Source organism: Homalodisca vitripennis, chromosome 6 (genome assembly GCF_021130785.1).
Source record: "Homalodisca vitripennis isolate AUS2020 chromosome 6, UT_GWSS_2.1, whole genome shotgun sequence".
Taxonomy (NCBI): domain Eukaryota; kingdom Metazoa; phylum Arthropoda; class Insecta; order Hemiptera; family Cicadellidae; genus Homalodisca; species Homalodisca vitripennis.
The window spans coordinates 24719872-24735132 of NC_060212.1; the positions used below are offsets into that span (position 1 = coordinate 24719872).

At 32.0% G+C, this 15261-nt stretch overlaps 1 protein-coding gene across 4 annotated transcripts in view; it reads right to left on the reverse strand.

Moving 5' to 3' along the window:
• Positions 1 to 1489: 1489 nt before the first annotated feature.
• LOC124364160 (thioredoxin-related transmembrane protein 1-like) overlaps positions 1490 to 15261 on the reverse strand; it is a 28151-nt gene continuing 14379 nt past the window's right edge. Inside the window, exons 3-7 of one of the 4 annotated variants that reach the window (XM_046819410.1) lie at positions 14968 to 15142; positions 14069 to 14092; positions 13290 to 13391; positions 8013 to 8114; positions 1490 to 2408 (exon numbers count right to left, since the gene is read on the reverse strand). In XM_046819410.1, the coding sequence (XP_046675366.1) occupies positions 2316 to 2408; positions 8013 to 8114; positions 13290 to 13391; positions 14069 to 14092; positions 14968 to 15142 (496 nt within the window). In that variant the 3' untranslated portion in view covers positions 1490 to 2315. Of the gene's footprint in view, positions 2409 to 8012; positions 8127 to 13289; positions 13392 to 14068; positions 14093 to 14967; positions 15143 to 15261 lie in introns of all 4 variants that reach the window. The other 3 variants (XM_046819409.1, XM_046819412.1, XM_046819413.1) reach the window with 3 other exon arrangements.

Below are 15261 nucleotides of genomic sequence, written 5' to 3' on the forward strand. Positions count from 1 at the left end.
TTTCAGATCAGACTGATTATTTTTAAGTTGTTAGCAAAACCAAAAATGTTGTCTGTTACATTTTTTCTATGTAACATGTAAATCTTTTTCAAATATAAACACCAAGTAAAAATAAGGTATTGTTTCTAACATGCATTCTTATAAAAATATCTAGAAATAACCTTAATGGGGGAGGAGGCAGATCAAAATCTTGCCCTGGGTGTGCCTATAAACTTCGGGGCAACCCTGGATGTACGTATAACTTTATTATTCACAAAAGTATTGTCTAGAATGTATCATTAATAATAATTTGATTGGGTAGAAAATTTTTTTAATATTTTAATTTTATAACTTTTTTATTTTCTATAAGAGCAGAAAATTTTATGTTGACAGGTTTCAAAATAAGTACATAAACACAATTACACAAAAATACACAGCGGCCGCCTGTATAACATAGTTTGAGTGACATGATGTAAGGTGACAACATATGAAAGAGGTGTAGAAGATTTACACTACAACATGACCACATAAGTCACGATTTTACTGTTTTGTGACTCGTACACATTAAAACAAAAAGTAGACTATGATAGTCCACTCGTCTCTAACTGCAATATTAGTGTAGGCTATGTATAGCCTGTATTGTTTTCTTGGCCAACGGACATTGCAGGCTATAAATCGCCCACTCATCCTAAAAGGGTTAAGTAAGTTATGTCGGATTACTCTGTTCTGCATTTATTTGTTACTTTTCTACATTACTTGCTATTTTATAATCCCATGTGTTAGTATTTGGTTACCTACAGTGCGTAAGAGTGGAGATACACTTCTTTGCACCCATTTAATTGTATCAAATGTTAGTGTGTAAATAAACGATGACGATAACCAACTAGTTGTTACTTAAATCCCCCACCACAGGGTCAATGCTTGGGCTGTTATCTGATAAGGTGGTAACCACATGATCACTAACCCAGCAGGGATCACTTCTGGCTGGTTTATACCTTCCAGTTGAACCTACCACTGGGCACAGCAAAAACCGATGTGTCACTTAAATCTGGGCAACCTTATGGATGTCCACGAGCGGCACATCACTAACTGCAAATGTTGAGATTCTGGGATGCAAGGGTAATTCGATAGGTCTAGTCTACTGCGGGAGATGACTGTTAAGAGTTGGTGGGGTTCGTTCCCTAACCTCAGAGGTTCATGCAAGCCTCAACAAGGGTATGCAACCCCCTGCCTGCTTTGACTGTAGAGTTTGGTTCAGAGCTGGCCTCCCCTTCTTTCGAAGGGACATGACTTTGAAATTAGTGCCCTAATTCTTCCTGGATCTCGATAGGAGGCGCCCTACCTTTAACCTTACCCACCCTGAATATCTTATCATTCCAGAAGCAATGCAAAGGTCCTTATAGGACTAGATGCAATTTATAAGCTTCTTGTCCTAAGAGAACAGAACAGAAACAAGTGACGCTGTTGTAATGGACCAGGTTTGAACGTTTAATCAAAAATATAAACAATGTATAGATAATAGGTTTATTTTCACAATATTTACAATAAACTTACACTGATTTTAGAGTAATGTTGTTTGTTAAGCTGTATGCATGATGAAGTTACAACTGGAAATATCAATTTCTTATTCCTTTTTATTTTTATTCTTTTAAAGAACTTTTAAACAGAAATAATGTTTAAAACTTACCTTCTTACTTTTTTTGTTATTTTATAAACAAATCAAACTTAATTTATCACTCAAGATAAGATCAAACTGTCCTTTGGTCTAAATTCCTTCCTCCATCCTGTTGACTAAGTCCCTAATAAGCACTTCAAGCATGATGAGTAAGCATTCTAGTACGCCTTGCAGTTATATAACCAGATAAAACTCAATCATTATATATTACTGTACATGTTGTTGGACACTTAAATTACAACATTAAATTAATGTATAAAAATATACAATAAAAAACTATTACAAAATCTTAGTCAATTAGTTCTTCTCACTAATTCAGGCAAGTAAATATCTACCTATTACTTAACATTACAAGAAGTACCATACACAGCTCAAGAAGATTTAACCGACAACAAATTAATAATACTTGTGTCCCTACACGTAGTAAAACAACGATTACAGCTACATGACTTAAAGTAGTATAAATGCACTCACTATTTCGCTACAGTTTCATTAACAAAATCTACAAAAATAATAGCTCTTTATTGTTGTATAAAAATCTTCAACAACTTTGTCAACAAAACCGTTTCTTGTGTAAAAAAAGGTGCCGCTTAGAAAGAATTAACTAGATTCAAGTAGTTCATATTTGGTGACTTGATTAATAATTGGTCGTCGTGAGATATCAGTCTGCTTTGCGAGCTTTACGTTTGCGTACAGGACTTGAGTCTGCGGTGTTTTCATCGACTATGTCGTCTTCCACAACAACATCATCATCCTGTAAATGGAAATTGTCATTATTAATACTGGTACATTTAATATCAGTATTATTACCAATACAAGACATGCAGACAATTTCACACAGCTAACAATGAGTATCTCGAATGAGTCACTCCACACAGGAGCGGTTATCTGTTTTGGTTCGGTTCAAATTCACAGCCTGTTGGCTGACTCATTGTTGATTTGATAAGATGCATTTCTGACTGACAAAAAGACACTGATTTACCAAAATGTGTTACATGTGAACTTAAGGTTTGAGAAAATATATTGATGATTTAATCACTTATTTCATCAGCAATGAACGTGGATGTTTTGCTAATTTCTTAAATTTATATCATTGATGATTCATTGGCCAGTTTGTTTCACTTACCCAATTACTATTATCATTTCTATGTACATATTTTAAGAAGGAAAAGGCTTGGATGCTTATATAAACAATAAATATATGCCTGAAATTCAAAAATGTCTGTAACGTTACTACTTTTGATATAATTACTATAAAATAAATAACTTAGTCTTTTAAGTGTAAACAGACAAATCACTCTACCTTTGTACTTGATTTAGAAAGTGTAATCAACTAAGTTAGCAAGAAAGCATGGCTACTGCTTCCGGGTGATTTCATTATTAATTTGAATACTTTATCTTCCCTACAGTAATTAAATATGAAACAGTACTAGATCCAAATAGGCTTTCAGAATATATATCAAGAGATACTATAGAAGAAACCAAAAGCAATACCGTCATAAGTCTTGTCTAAGAAAAGCCATAACTTAGCTATCATCAAACTCGAAAACAAACCTTCATTGCAAGCTGTACCCTTACTTGATTTCAGGCCTAAACTACCATCACACTCAGAAACATTTGAAAAATCTGCATTCTAAGCTGTACCTTTACTTAATTTTAGGTTGAGCCATTACTTATGCCATCTTCAGGCTGAGCCATGATTTTAGTTATCATCGTGCTCAACCATGCCTTTACTTCTTTTATGCTTTTCTGTTTTTAGCAAAACAAATATACCAAAAAGAAAACAAACTCACTTTATGAATCATGAAAACTGTGAAAAATCCACCAGTCACAGAGGGTAGTGTGAGGAACGTGTTAAGTAAATTTACTATAGTAAGAGAAATAATACTGTTACTCTAAGAAGTGGCAATAGTTCCATAACAGGCCCTTTAAAAATGTTAATGTTTTACCAGTTTTATAAACACATTTTCTTCATTTAGGTATTTCTAGCTAAATACACGTTATTATATATCAATAAACTTGGAAAGAAACACTGTTTTATAATTTATTGAAATTTCACAAAATATTGTAAACTTTTGATAAAATTACAATTGCCCATTGCAGCCACATCAAAAAGTCGCCATCCATTCTGATGAGAGTGACGATTAATATTCAAATTCTAATGTTTAATAAATATATACATACATCTTCAATGAAAACAGAAAAATTAAACATTCTTTATATTTTGTCTATAATACAACATTTTTAAGAGATATAAAAGTGTAAACATACTAACAAAAAATAATAAACAAAAGAAACATTATATTATAAATATAAATAAATATGTATGTGTGTATGAATATTGGTCCATTTCACAAATTTGCAACTTTTTATAATTTATACATTAAATTTTTCATTGTTTTGTTTGCAATTTTCCAGAAAAAATAATCTATTTCATACTTGATAATCAGTATAATGCATTTAAATCATAGATTAATAAAGAGCCACTTTTCTTCCAAACAAAATATATTTTTGCAATTTATAAGTATGTTTGAGTAGCCTTTACCACTGAAGCTAAAAATAGATTTTTTTTTAATTTCACTACTTTACAAAAATGAAGAATTTTCTTAAGTATTCTGGTGAAAGACCTAATAAATATACATTCTTACTTGTGTTCCTTATGTTATGCTCTACTATTTTGTATGGATTATAAAGGAAAAAATTCAAATTTGTCAGTTTTTTTACTTATTTATTTACATAAAAAATAGATTTTACATTTGACCAGCGATAAAAATATTCAGGTACTAGAATACTGGGGCAAAGTGTATTTATTCTTGTACAACTATTTATCTTCGAAACGATACATTTTATTGGGCATTTATAAACCATTTAGGTGAGTTTTATAACTTTTCAAAAAAATTTGCATTTTCAATTTTTGTATATTTTGATATAATTTTTAATATAGTTTAACAACTTTTCTAGTTTTCCATGAAGGGAACTATTTTATGCAACTTTTGTGTAATTTTGAAGAATTTGTAATTAAAAATATATTTTTCACAGTGCTGATTTCGACATTTCAGTTGTGTTATTGAGTAAATATTTGTTTTTACACATGATAAGTGTATCTAAAATTAAATAAAACCATAATAGTTTGTTAATGTGAAACTATAACTTATTGTGAAGAAATCAATATGCAACACGATAAGGTCATTGCAATATGTCTTCTATTTATATAAATTTTTGAAAAATAGCTAACACAGTCGCTAAAATTGGTGTGCCACTGTGAAATTTTTATTGTTACCACTTCTATGGTATGACCACTATTCCAGTACCTCTTACCAAGCCTTGACATGTGCTGTGGTGAATACCAGGTGTCCCACGAAGAGGTTTAAATGTTTGATTCTATAGAATTAAGGAAGATAAATAAGTCTTATAGAAAAAAGGTTTACGAACATAAAAAGAATCATTTTAATGAAAGGCTTAAAGTCTCTACTAATGTAAGTAAGACTATTTGGGAAATTATTAACAATGAAGTCAGTAATAAAGAACCAAAAATTAACAATATTAAGATAAAAGTAAATGGTGAAACCATTGACAATCCTTTGACAGTTTGCGAAAATTTTAATAACTATTTCAGCAACATTGTAGAAAACAGAATTCTCCCAAAATTAAATTTTGATACATCTGACAAGCCCTGTTTTACTGAAAATAGCCATGTTATTAGCACAGAAAAATGTTTTCGATGTAAGCCGATTGATGAGGAGGAAGTAGAAAAAATAATTAACAATCTAAAAAACAAAAAAAAGCAGTGGTTTTGATGAAATATCGATGAGTCTAATTAAGAAGGCAAAAAAAACCATTAATTAAACCAATTACTCATCTTATCAATTCATCTTTTATTTTAGGTAAATTTTCATCAAAATTAAAAATGTCTAAAGTTATACCTTTTTACAAAAAAGGAGACAGAAGGAATGTTGAAAATTACAGGCCAGTATCACTCTTACCTTCCATTTCCAAAATATTTGAGAGAGCTATGTGTAATCAACTTGTAGATTATTTGGAAACAAATAATTTAATTCATAATTGTCAACATGGTTTCCGCAAAGGGAGATCAGTGACTACAGCAGCCACTTCCTTTATTGAATCAGTAATAGATGCTTTGGATTGTAATAAAAAAAACTGTTGGACTTTTGATAGATCTTAGCAAAGCTTTTGATTCTATTTCTTACTCCAATTTACTAGAAAAATTATACAAACTAGGCATTAAAGGCAAATCTTATGACTGGATTAAATCCTACCTTGAAAACCGTAAACAGTTTGTTGAATTAACCTATCTTGATGGTAAAAATATCGTAAATCATTACAAATCTAGTGCAAAACTCATAAAACATGGTGTCCCTCAGGGATCAATTTTAGGACCAATACTATTTGTTTGCTATTTAACAGATTTTCCAGAACTCTGTTGTTCAAGTGGCATTTGCTTATATGCAGATGACACAAGTATTAATATAAATGAACCTTCCTGGAATGATATAGAAATTAAATTGCATAAAATATTAACAGACCTTTCACAGTACTTTACCAAAAATAACTTATTGCTTAGTCTTGAAAAGACTAATCTCATCTCCTTTCAAAAAAGAAACATTAAAAATAAATCTGATCCAAAAATCTGTACAGGTGATTTTGGAATTAATCAAGTAAATGAAACAAACTTTCTAGGTTTGAAACTGGACCATAGCCTCAGCTGGGACGCACATGTCCAGAAGGTTATGTCAAAAATATCATCTGGTGTTTATGCATTGAGCAAATTAAGACACCTATGTGATCATAATTCACTGAAAATCGTATATTTTTCTTACATTCATTCAATTATCAGTTTTGGAATCTCCTTATATGGTGCAACTAGCCAAAAAAATCTTGATTCTATTCTAAAAATGCAAAAAAAGTCTATTAGAATTATTCAGAACCTGAAACCAAAAACCTCAGTTAAAGAACACTTTTCAAAATTAAACATTCTTACAGTTTATGGCCTTTATGTTTACGAAGTAATTGTATCTTTAAAACAAAGATATCATGATCAAATATTTAATAGTGATTTTCACAAGTATAACACCAGACAAAGTAAAGATTTTGCCATTCCCACTCATCATTCGGCATTTTTTTTGCAAGAAACCTCAGTATGCAGGAATTAAATTTTTTATTCCAGAACATATTAAGGCTGAACCATCATTCAATAAGTTTAAAAAAATACTTAAGGAATACCTAACAATCACAGTATTATACTCTTTTAAGGAATTATAAATGCAATAAAGTAAAATTAGCCTAATTTTAAGAAATGTTGAATACTTTTAGAAATACATTAAGAAAAGTTAATGACACTATTCAATGTATTGACTGTAATACCTATGAATAAAGAATTATCTGAATCTGAATCTGAATTACTTGCCCATTTATGCACCAAACTCTGCACAATTCATTAAATAAGTTTTAAAAATATTCTGTGAAAATTTTAACTCTCTAGCAATTGTTGAAACAAAATGGTGGCATTTTGAAAAACTACACTTTAAAAACAGTAAAAAAAAGTATTTTTGGTTTTGTAAAATTATTTATTGTCATATTATAGAGAAATAAAGCATTTCAATTAGAAAATAGCTTATTAAAAAACCTACAATTACAGTCCACAGTTATTCAAACTATCCATCCACAGCGACACACTGATAACAGCGCTTAACAAATTAATCGTAAGCTCTTACAAAGAAATTCTGCGGTATCTGGAGAAGTTCCTCTTCAATTTATTGTCTTAATTCCTCATCATTATTGAAGCTACAAGTATAAACTTGTTCCTTTAAGTAACCCCATAGAAAGAAATCACACACAGTTAAATCTGGGGATCGGGGAGGCCAATCTAAAAAATCACTTCCACAACCAATCCAACGGCCGTGAAGGTTATCATTTAGTAATCGCTTGACAGGATTTGCGAAATGAGGAGGAGCACTATCTTGTTGGATGATTGCTTGATCCTTTTCTGGAACCGTAAAATGAACCATAAGACTTGTTCATTTAAAACCTGTTCATACTTATTCCCAGTCACTGTAATTAAATCAAATCAGGTAATTCAAGAAATAAATTTTTTAGGATGCAAAATTGTACGATTTTCAATATGTCATCATTTTGATTCTACAATTGTTAGGGAGCTTTAATTTTCACAGAATATTTTTAAACCCTAATTTATTAATTGTGTAGAGTTTGAAAATGTTCTGTGCATAAATAAGAAAGTAATATAAAATCAAACGTTTAAACTCTTTACTGTGGGACACTCTGTATACAATGGTAATACCTCTAAAACGTCTACTTAGCAATAACATTTTTTAATACTCACAGATTCCTCTATTTCCATTTCTTTCTCCTTGTGTTTTTGCTTGACGCTGGGTGGTGACATGCTCTTGGGTGGGAAGAACAAGTCAATGGTGCACACCGCCACCTGCGAAAACAACTGTGAAATCTCAATTGAGCAACTCTATCAAATACAAGGGAAAATATTTTTTTCTTCCCTGTCAATTTTTCAAACACCAATTTGACTCATCGCATATAACGTTTTAAAATGTATTTGACAATAATACTCTTTAACTATAACTGTATTTTCTATCTTACAGAAATATTCAAAATCCTTTTTAGCATGGAATCATGTGCTAACTATTATTTGTTAAAAATTCTAATTTATTTCTCCATTCAGCACAAATTCATTAGGCTGCAAATGTTTCACTACACATTTTTATTTTGCACCTCTCTAATTTAGTACATCTGAGTTCTAGTGCACTTCCCATAGTTGAAACCAACATTTTGGTTAGCACTTAGTCAAGTAAAAAACTTTAATTTTTATATTTGGCATTCTCAAATAACATAAGTGGACCATTTTTAATGGGTGCTAATTTCTATAGAAAAACGTTTATAACATAATAATAATTTCTTCTAAAAAAATATCTATATATAGGCTATATACTGTTTTTGAAAACAAAAAGTTTTCAAATATCTTATTTTAATTTTTGCTAGTGTAATCTTAGGTGATCAAGATTTTAAATTATAAACATACGAAACAAGTAAGTACCATAATGAATTGCTGTAGTAAGCACTACAGAGTACATATGCACTGTGTGCCTAAATCTTTTAAAAACTCTCAAAATATATTACTGAAATATTTGGTTTTATTTTCATGCATTAATTTTATAATACTTATGCCAACTGAGCTTCCGTTGTAAAATAAACACTGTGATTTGTTTTATTAGTGCTAAAAACGTAAAAACAGCTGAAACTCGAAATGGGATAGGTGAATTGCAGATAAAACGCAGCAACATGGAATGGTACAGAATGGATTAATTATTGTAAAGATAGCCATAGAGGATTTCAAGTGATAAAGTGGGCGATTTACAGTTATCAGTAAAAATTTAATGCATAAAGTAAACCACAAATTAAATATGCTTTATGATTACATTGTTACTTGAAACAGTAAATGTTTAAACATTCGCAGAATTTCTGTTTACGCTCACACTGACGCAGCGAGTGAGAGTGGAGCGAGGGACTGGAACTCCAGCGAGTGCTGTGGAAATCCAGCCCCTGCTAAAGCTGTTCTGCCATACCTATTTCATTGCCTACACTATTACTAGCGAGTTTACACAGTTGAAAAACATCCTGATAGATGAATGAGGCATTCACTTTGCTTGTTGCTGTTGAGATTTGTTTTGATCAGTTCTTCGATGGAGTAGAGGGTGTACAGCCCTTAATTTCTGGTATAATATGATATTAAAATTCCTAATTTCGTTCTCATCATCCGCATGCACTACTACCTCAAGGGTGTACAGTACATTGACAAGTCAGAATTTTTGGGGTTCTGAAGGTGTCTCTGTAACTGTACATAGATCCAATGCCAGCTAGTGTCCGGATTGCGGTTTTCTGAATCACTAGTACTCTTTGTACCTCCGTTTTGGCAGCTCCTCCCTATACTAGCAGTTCACATCATAGGTATGTTTTCGCAGTGTCATTATTACTTGCAGATTTTAATTATCTGATTACAAAAAAAGCCAGTGTTTATGTTTTTGAATAAGTCATCCAGGTGGGTAGTCCAGATCAGTCCTTCATCCAGTTTTTATTCTAGAAAGTTAGCTTGCGTTACCATTTGTATACATGGAATTATTGGGACTTCTGCCGCTCTTCTTCCAAGGGCAAGCTGTTTTGTTTTCTTCTGGATTTACAATAAAGCCACCAGAATTTGTTGAATTTGAATTTGTTGATTCCATGGCCATTGCATTACTGAAAGGCCATGTTGAGTGTGATGTAAAAGATTACTGCCATCATTACTGCATTGCCTTTCAGTATCTATTCTATCAATGTAGTGTCGTATGCATACATTAGGGGGCAAGACATTTCCCAAGTATCAGTAGGTTTTCTTGGAATTTGTGATCTATTAAGCTTCTCAATACTATACATTCTTCTAGTTTGGAAAAAGTTGAGAGTGTGAAATCGGTCTGTAGTTACTGGGTTCTGTTTCTTTGCCGTAATTGGATTTTGGGTAGACTTTAGCTTCTTTCATATTGGGTGGGAAATGACCTTCTGAAAAAGATTTATTTTAGATTACTGCAAGAGATGAAGTCAGTTCGTCCATGCAGAATTTGAACAGCCTGGAGGAGATTTCATCTGTTCCAGCAGATCTTTGTAGTCTGAGATTTTTATAATAATCTTTACTTTGTCTTTAGTTGTCAGTTTGATGTTTGTTACGCGATTTCGGATGTGCGGAGCATGTATATGAATGAGGTCTGGAATAGGTATTTTTTTTAAGGTGTCTTCTGCCGTTGTAGCGAAAAAAATTATTGGAAACTGTTGGTGAGTTTGAAATATCTCACCAACTACTTCTAGTTTTATGTTCTTGTTTGTTTTTGTTTCTGTTATTGTTTGCTTCTGTTTCTGTTATTGTTTATTATCTTCCACATGCCTTTTGATTTGTTGTCACTATTGTTTATAACCAGCAGCATGTTTTAGCGTTTTTTGGCGATGGTTGTATCTCTTTTTCCACTGAGCTGCCACTTTCTTTTTTTCATTTGTATTGTCAGTTTTTTCATAATCCTTTTGAGATCTGAGGTCTTCATTTTTAAGTCTTAAAGCTTTTTCATCTACAAAGTGTTTTGATTTCTTATTTCTCTTTGGTCGAGCAGTTTTCATTGGAGAGGTTATGTCTAGATTTAAGGTCAGAGTTGTGATAAAGCTTTTGTATCCATCCTCTACAGTTCTAGCTTCAATGACTTCTCCAGTTTTCACCTCTCGATACGAATTTATGTTCTTGTAGGTTTTTGTGCTGGAAACTTATGTGAATATTGGTAGTTCTTTGGTCTGGATAGTTTGAATCACATATGCAAAGCTGGGCAGTGTGGTCAGATATTCCAGATCCAATGACTTTTGACCACATTATTAACAAATTAACCCTTTGACTAGTAATCCCGCAATGTGTTCAAGAGCACCCTACGTGCCTGCAGTAATCCCAATAGTCGTGCGTAAGCGCTATGACACTATAAACAGTCTTCATAACAATGTTTCGTGATGACTAATCATTCGCTTGAATACGAATATGATCTAGCAGAATAAATAAGAAACAGCTACAAATAGTTTTCGTTGTTCCCACTAGATCGCAGTTGTTCTTTTATTTATTTCTTTCAGACCCAATTGACGGTATTCAGGACACAAGACAGTATTCAATCAGTTGATTCTATTTCTGTTTGTGTAGTAAATACAGGTTGTAACCTCATTTTTCATTACCGGTTGCCTTAATTGTGCACGTTTTGTTGTGTTTACCATTAGTAAATAAACATGGCTGTTTGTGTAATTGCTGATTACGTAAAATGGCACGAGAAAGACTTACAGAGAATTTTTGGCTAAAATGCTCTTCTGAGACTTACTGCTCGGCATTTTCCCACCTACCATCCCTGCTACAGATAAGAAGGAGAAGCGGAGGAGAGCATGTCACAGATAGACCAGCGTCGACAAGCAGCGGCGTCGGAACATGATGTGCCGAAATTGCGCCATTCCACTTTGTGTGTCCAACTGTTTTCACGCCATTTATACCATCAAAGATTTAAGAGGAGATTTGTGCATTGTTACTAACTTATACCTATCCTGTACCTTAGTATGTTTATGAGAAAATTCTGAATATTTTATTTTATTCCCATATTTTGTAAATATAATAACTTTTATAAATAATTAGATTCATTTCAAAAAACAACTTTTAGATTTTTACAAAAAAACTTCAAAAAGGTTTAATGGACTGTTTTTTATAACACATCTACTGTAGTAAACCCAAATCACCTAAACAAAACCAAATCGAAAATTTTTAAATACTCTCAATTTGTAGTGTATTCTTGCTGAGGAAAACCCTCTGAAAACAAGTTAACTGTTGATGCTTTAACCGGCAAAAGCGCTTTTGATATTAAATTATATTGTGGAAGTAATAAATATGTCTTTTATATTAAAACCTGGTGATTTCCATCAAGGATACAACGCAGAAAATATTAAGATGCTGTAAAATTAAATTTTTTTCTAATATCTCCATCTAGTTGGAATCTTTACTGCTATTCATTAATTTAAAAAAAAAGTAAAGAATGTCTTATTTTACCAGGCGAAGTTAGGGCTAAGAAGCCCTCTCTAACACTTAACCTGGGGACCAACGGCTTAAAGGTGACTTCCGAACCACCACCAATGGCCGGGCAGGCGGGCCGCTTGCAAGGACAGGATCGCTCAGCGGTTACCTGTCCAAGCAGCAGCCACGCTCGGCGTTAGTTATTAATTAACTATATTTCTCCAGAAAATCCATTATGTAATATGTTATTTCCATTTTTTCAACTTTTAAACTTTTTTACTCTACTTTTTAGAATTACTAAGAACAAACATTTACTAATTAATAATTAATTATTGTATTTTTTATTTTTAGTAATTTAGGCTACTAGGCAATAAATATATTAGGCAATTTAATTTCGTTTTTATAAATATTCCTCAAAACTTATGAGCAAAAGGCATGGTCCACTAATACTCAAGCGGGCTTGAAACCACTTAGTTTTAGTGGTTTGAAAAGATACTGAACTCAAAAATAAGTTTAACTTTGATATTGAGAGAAAACCTGTAATCTCAAGTCTCTATTTAATGGTATTGAAATCGACAAAAAGATATCAGTAAGATTAATCAGAAGTGTACTTCTTGTTTGCTGAAACAAAACAAATTAAACCGCTTTGTGCGAAATGTATTTAAGAGGAAGCCAATTTATTCGTTCACAATGAATCAACTAACAATGAGATTGCACTAAGTGGGGATTATCACTTTTGTACAATCACAATAGAATAAAGTGAGGGCAAAAATGCAAGAGAGAAAATATCGTAACTGATGAAATCTCAAGTTTCTCAGTTTCGCTCCTTCATTTATGATTCCAAACATTCATATTTCCTTACTTCTTAAATAATCTTTAGATTTCTAGACTTAATGTGTAAAGGTGTTTCTAATTAATGTGAACTATTTTTTGTTGTTATGACTGAAAATAACAATGTTTAAGAACAATTGAATAGTGGTTCAATATTATTACAAACTTTACATAACAATTAAAAATAAAATACCAATTAAGACTTACCAATCCCAGAAGAGCTCCAATGATGATCGTTGCCACAGCGAATATCAAGTAGGATCCCCAAGTAGGCAATCCATAATCCTCCATCAACCGTGTGTGTACAGCCTGGCATGAGCAAACAAGTTATGTAAGCAAACAAATACACTGAGCTATACCTTACATCATGCCGTCTCTCATATGTGCAGAATATATGAGTTTTGTGAGATGGAATATTGCTTACACTACGTTCTATTGATCCTTTGTTTTGTAAGACCTTCGGTAACACCGGCTGACTACCTACAACGTATTGTCTGTTTTTTTTATTTATTTATTTTTTTTTTTTGAAATGACTATTCAACCTCTTCCAATATAAAATCATAAATTATTTAACAATCAACTAGGATTTTCCTTAACCGTAAATTTTGTTCATGGTCATTGGTGAGTTTTTGGTAAATATAAAATCCCAACCATCCAATACTGTACTAGATAGTTCTGTTTATATGCCGGTAGAATTAACAAATGATTGATAGATTCATGCATCTGCATTGCTTCATTTTTGTGTACATTATTTGATTACAATTTTAAATTTTTTAAATTGATTTCAAAATATATTGCAAATAACAAAAACACATTACTTATATTTTGAAGGAAACAGTGCACATTTCAGAATTTATGCAGCCTCCAATTGTATTCTATAAGGTTAAATATTTTATGACAATAAATAAATAAGAGATTTTCTCATTTTCTGATGATCTGAATTCTTCTTTTTCCAAAATAATATGAAGGATGATTTTTTAACTTACTTTTTTTGTAGCAATCTGCAAATCCTGTAAATTTGTGCAAATCTAATTAATATTTTCAAAGTGTTTAAGCAAATACTTATTGTAAACTACAAAGTTATTGTGTTACTTATAATATAATTAGTATTGTTTGATTTTTAATATATTTTAAGGTGATTCAAGATTCAAGATGTGACCAGTTTATAAATGTGAATATTGAGCTAAGCTCCAGTTCACCTTCCTCTTAGTGCAGTACTTGGAATCTGACGCTGTCACAGGCTTGACTCCTGGAATTTGGAGTCATGCTCGTCTGAAGACCATTCAAAAAATAACAGTGACGAAGAAGCTCAAAAGGAACTCACAGTCAACAAAAAAGATCAGTCTTGTGTGCTACCAGCCATCCAGTCCAATCCAAACGAGGTGTTCTCATTGTCTCGTTAGATACACAAACTCTTTACATTGTTTCAACGTCAGAAACACCTAAAACTACAAAATATAAAATCATAATTTAATTCAGGTAAATAGGTATTCACCTTGTCTCATCAGGTGAACATTGAGTGCACTACGATGTTTCTAACACGATCTATAAGCACGGTGGAGCTAAACTCAACATTCACATTGAATCAACCCTTCCCAACACAGTTGCGTCATTAAAATTTGTATCTTCAAAATCATGATTGAAAATTATTATTCTTTTAAGTATTGTAACCTTCAATTTGAACTGGAAACCCAAACACCACTACTTGAATACAAGATTCCAATTTGCTGTTAGATGTCCTGCAGGATCCTTAGATTTAAAGTAATACTAGTCAAATATATCACCAACAACCTACTGATAAATTAACTTTTATAGGCACTTTTAACAAATATGGATGGATACAAGTATGTATCCATACTATGCTATGGCAGTGATAGAAACACACCCTGAGCAGTTGTGACATTTTGAAGAAGTAGGAAACAACGGACATCTGGAATGATGCAGGAGACTTCCATCCTGGGATCGCATCTACAGATTTCCACTTGTCTTCCTCAATGAACGAAATGAACGACTCCTTGTCTCTCGCCCCTCGATATTGTCGGAATTCACCATTCAGCACACTACAGGTCATTTAATGAATGAACATTTTAAATAAAAGTAAAAAAGGTACACTCATTATTATTTATTGTACTTTAAACCTTGTATTTTAAATAATTTTATGATTTAAGGTTAAAATTGT